Source organism: Lucilia cuprina, chromosome 5 (genome assembly GCF_022045245.1).
Source record: "Lucilia cuprina isolate Lc7/37 chromosome 5, ASM2204524v1, whole genome shotgun sequence".
Lineage (NCBI taxonomy): Eukaryota > Metazoa > Arthropoda > Insecta > Diptera > Calliphoridae > Lucilia > Lucilia cuprina.
In genome coordinates, this window is record NC_060953.1 from 21,505,875 (window position 1) to 21,508,700 (window position 2,826).

The 2,826-nt window shown below is 36.6% G+C and overlaps 1 protein-coding gene across 1 annotated transcript; it reads right to left on the minus strand.

Annotated features, from left to right (window-relative positions):
* Nucleotides 1–618: 618 nt before the first annotated feature.
* On the minus strand, nucleotides 619–1,210 carry LOC111689189. Its single transcript, XM_023451682.2, has 2 exons — nucleotides 747–1,210; nucleotides 619–649 (listed from the first exon to the last, which is right to left on the minus strand). Exons 1-2 carry the CDS (start codon nucleotides 1,208–1,210, stop codon nucleotides 619–621), a joined length of 495 nt encoding a protein of 164 aa, XP_023307450.2.
* Between the last annotated feature and the right edge of the window lie 1,616 nt (nucleotides 1,211–2,826).

The window sequence follows — 2,826 nt, forward strand, 5'->3', positions numbered from 1 at the left end:
TAGGTTTTACAAAGCGGCATTTTAAAAACTTTCTGCAAAACTTTGAATTTCTATTCTTACCAAAATCACTTAAGACTGTATTTCTTCTAAATACTTCCTGTCCCGGAGTAAGTTTGATACATCGAGCTCTCCTATTATATCTTGCCGCACTCCTTTCATAGGCTACATGCATATTTCTCTTTATATGTTCCCTTATCAATTCTAATTTCTCATTACTTGTGACGCTAGCTATTTGATGATCTGTTAGAGAACATAATTTTCGTGCAAGTCTGTAATCAGACCCGTTTGAATACATGTGAAACCCAAATAATGAAAAAAATGGTGTATATAATGTGGCGGAATGTATTGAATTCCTCAATGCACATTCGATTTCACTCAGATACAAATCCCAGTCCCTATGATCCTCTTTTAGGTAGGCCCTAATAGCAGCTAAGACTGATTGGTTTACCCTTTCTGAGGCATTAGACTGTGGAGAGTAAATTGCTGTTTTTAAGTGTGTGATACCGAATGTTTTCAAAAATTCTTGGAAATTTTTCGCTACAAATTGTGATCCATTGTCGCTATGAATTACTTCTGGGACTCCAAATTTATGAAATATTTCATGGGTTAAAAATTCAATTATATTTGCTGTTGTCGCTTCTCGCATGGCCTTAAGAAACACAAATTTTGTGAAGTGATCCATTACGATAAATATATAGCTGTTTCCTTTTTTCGACCTCGGATACTTTCCAAGAAAGTCCACATACAGCTTTTGAAATGGTCTTTCCGTTGTCACTTCATTGCCGATTCCGGGCATTAAATGTATATTAGCCGGTTTGGTTTCTTTACATATTATACAATTCTTGACAAATTCCTTAATTTGTAATACCATTTTCGGCCAATAAAAGAATCTTTTCACTTTTTCAATGGTTTTTGCCATTCTCCCATGAGCTGAAAGGCTCGTTGAATGTGCTTTTTCAATTATAGCCTGAGTAAGGTTTGGAGGTATCCACAATTTCCATTGATGGTCTTCCAAACCTGTTTCATTTATCATTCGTTTAAAAATTTTCCCATCTACTATTTTTAGATCCGGTAATCTCTCCCCATTTTCAGTGATTTGTTTCACTAATTCCAAATATTCATCGGATTCAAATTCCGTGGTTTCGAAATCCAGCAGATCATCGGTTTGAATCTCATCGACGTTGTTTTGCTGTGGTAATCGTGAAAGCATGTCGGCGACTATATTTTCCGTTCCTTTTCGATGTTCTATTTGAAATCTTTTAACGTCATTAACCATTTTAAACTGGCGTGGTCCGTTATAATAGTAAATGACATTAATTCCTCATAAGGTCTGAACTTTTTTACTGCCATTACCGCTGCGTAGCACTCTTTTTCAGTAACCGTATAATTTCTTTGACAAGAATTCAATTTTTGTGAAAAATACGATATTGGATGTTCTTCGTTTTTGTCATTTTTCTGATATAAAACCGCTCCAATGCCATATTCGGAAGCATCGCATTGAATATAAAATGGTTTTGAGAAGTCTGGATGTCGTAGTACTGGTGCTGACGTCAAAGCTTTCTTTAGCATTTCGAATGATGTAATAGCCTCTGGTGTAAGAAGAAACTTATTCGATTTCTTTAAGCAATCTGTGAGAGGTGCTGTTATTGCAGAGAAATTCCTAATGAATCTCCTATACCACCCTGCGGTGCCTAGAAAGCTTCTTAATTCACGAACTGTTCTTGGTAACTTTATGCTTCTTATGGCTTGTATCTTGTCCGGGTCCGTTTTTAAGGTACCACCTCCTATAATGAATCCTAAATGTTTTAATTCCTGGAAGCAGAATTGTGATTTTTTTAATCCAATTGTTAAATTCGCTTTCCTGAGACATTCGGCAACTTCCCCTAATAGTTTGATATGCTCTTCAAAGGAACTTGATATCACCAATAGGTCATCCAAATATATGAAGACATTGTCCCTTAGACTACTTGGGATGATTCTGTCCATTAATCGGCATAAACGCTGAGCGGCATTACATAGGCCGAATGGCATCACTCGGAATTGGTATAAGGGTCTTCCCGCTACAGTAAACGCTGTATAAGATTTACTTTTTTCCTCTAAGGGAATTTGCCAAAAGGCATACTTCAGGTCGACACTACTAATATAATGTGTTTCATCTATTCTGCTTAATATACCCTCTATATTTTGTAGGGGGTATGCATCCTTCACCGTTACCTTATTCAATTTCCTTGCATCTAAGCAGAAACGATTCTTGCCGGGTTTTCTCACTACTGTTGTTCGGTTTGACCAGGGGCTTTCACTTAATTCTATTACGTTCAACTTTAACATATTGTCAATTTCCTGATACGTTATCTCTTGGACTGCAGGCGAAATGGGGTAATACCTATCCTTTATGGGCTCTGCTCCATCGATTAATTTGATTCTGTGCTCTTCCAAATGTGTCAATCCTAAACCCTTTTCCTCAAATGTGTCAAATTCCTTAATTACCTTGTCTAATGTTTGCTTTTGTTGTTCGTCTAGTTCGTGTGGTTTTAGTTTGTAATTTTCACTTTTTGGCTCAGTATCATTTTTTTCTGCAACAAGATTTACTTTATTCACTCCTATGATATCTGAAGCCAGTTTGTCACCAAAAAACGATCCCTAGGTAAAGTTCTTGTTCTAAGTCAGGGCAGAGGTATAGTAACATTTTGTCAATCCGATCATTATACTGTATGGATACCATTACTGTGCCTAGTACTCTCTGAAATTGACCACTCGCCGTTTTTACATTCGTCAGTAATGGCTGAATACTAAGACCCAATTCTTGTATTATTTCCCTACATCCTT

What these genes read in the sequence shown, in the direction of transcription:
- LOC111689189 (XM_023451682.2), bottom strand. Translation starts at nt 1,210, where the DNA reads ATGCTTTCACGATTACCACAGCAAAACAACGTCGATGAGATTCAAACC. An exon ending in GAAAGACCATTTCAAAAGCT is followed by an intron (nt 650 to 746) that starts GTATGTGGACTT and finishes GTGTTTCTTAAG; the next exon opens with GCCATGCGAGAAGCGACAAC.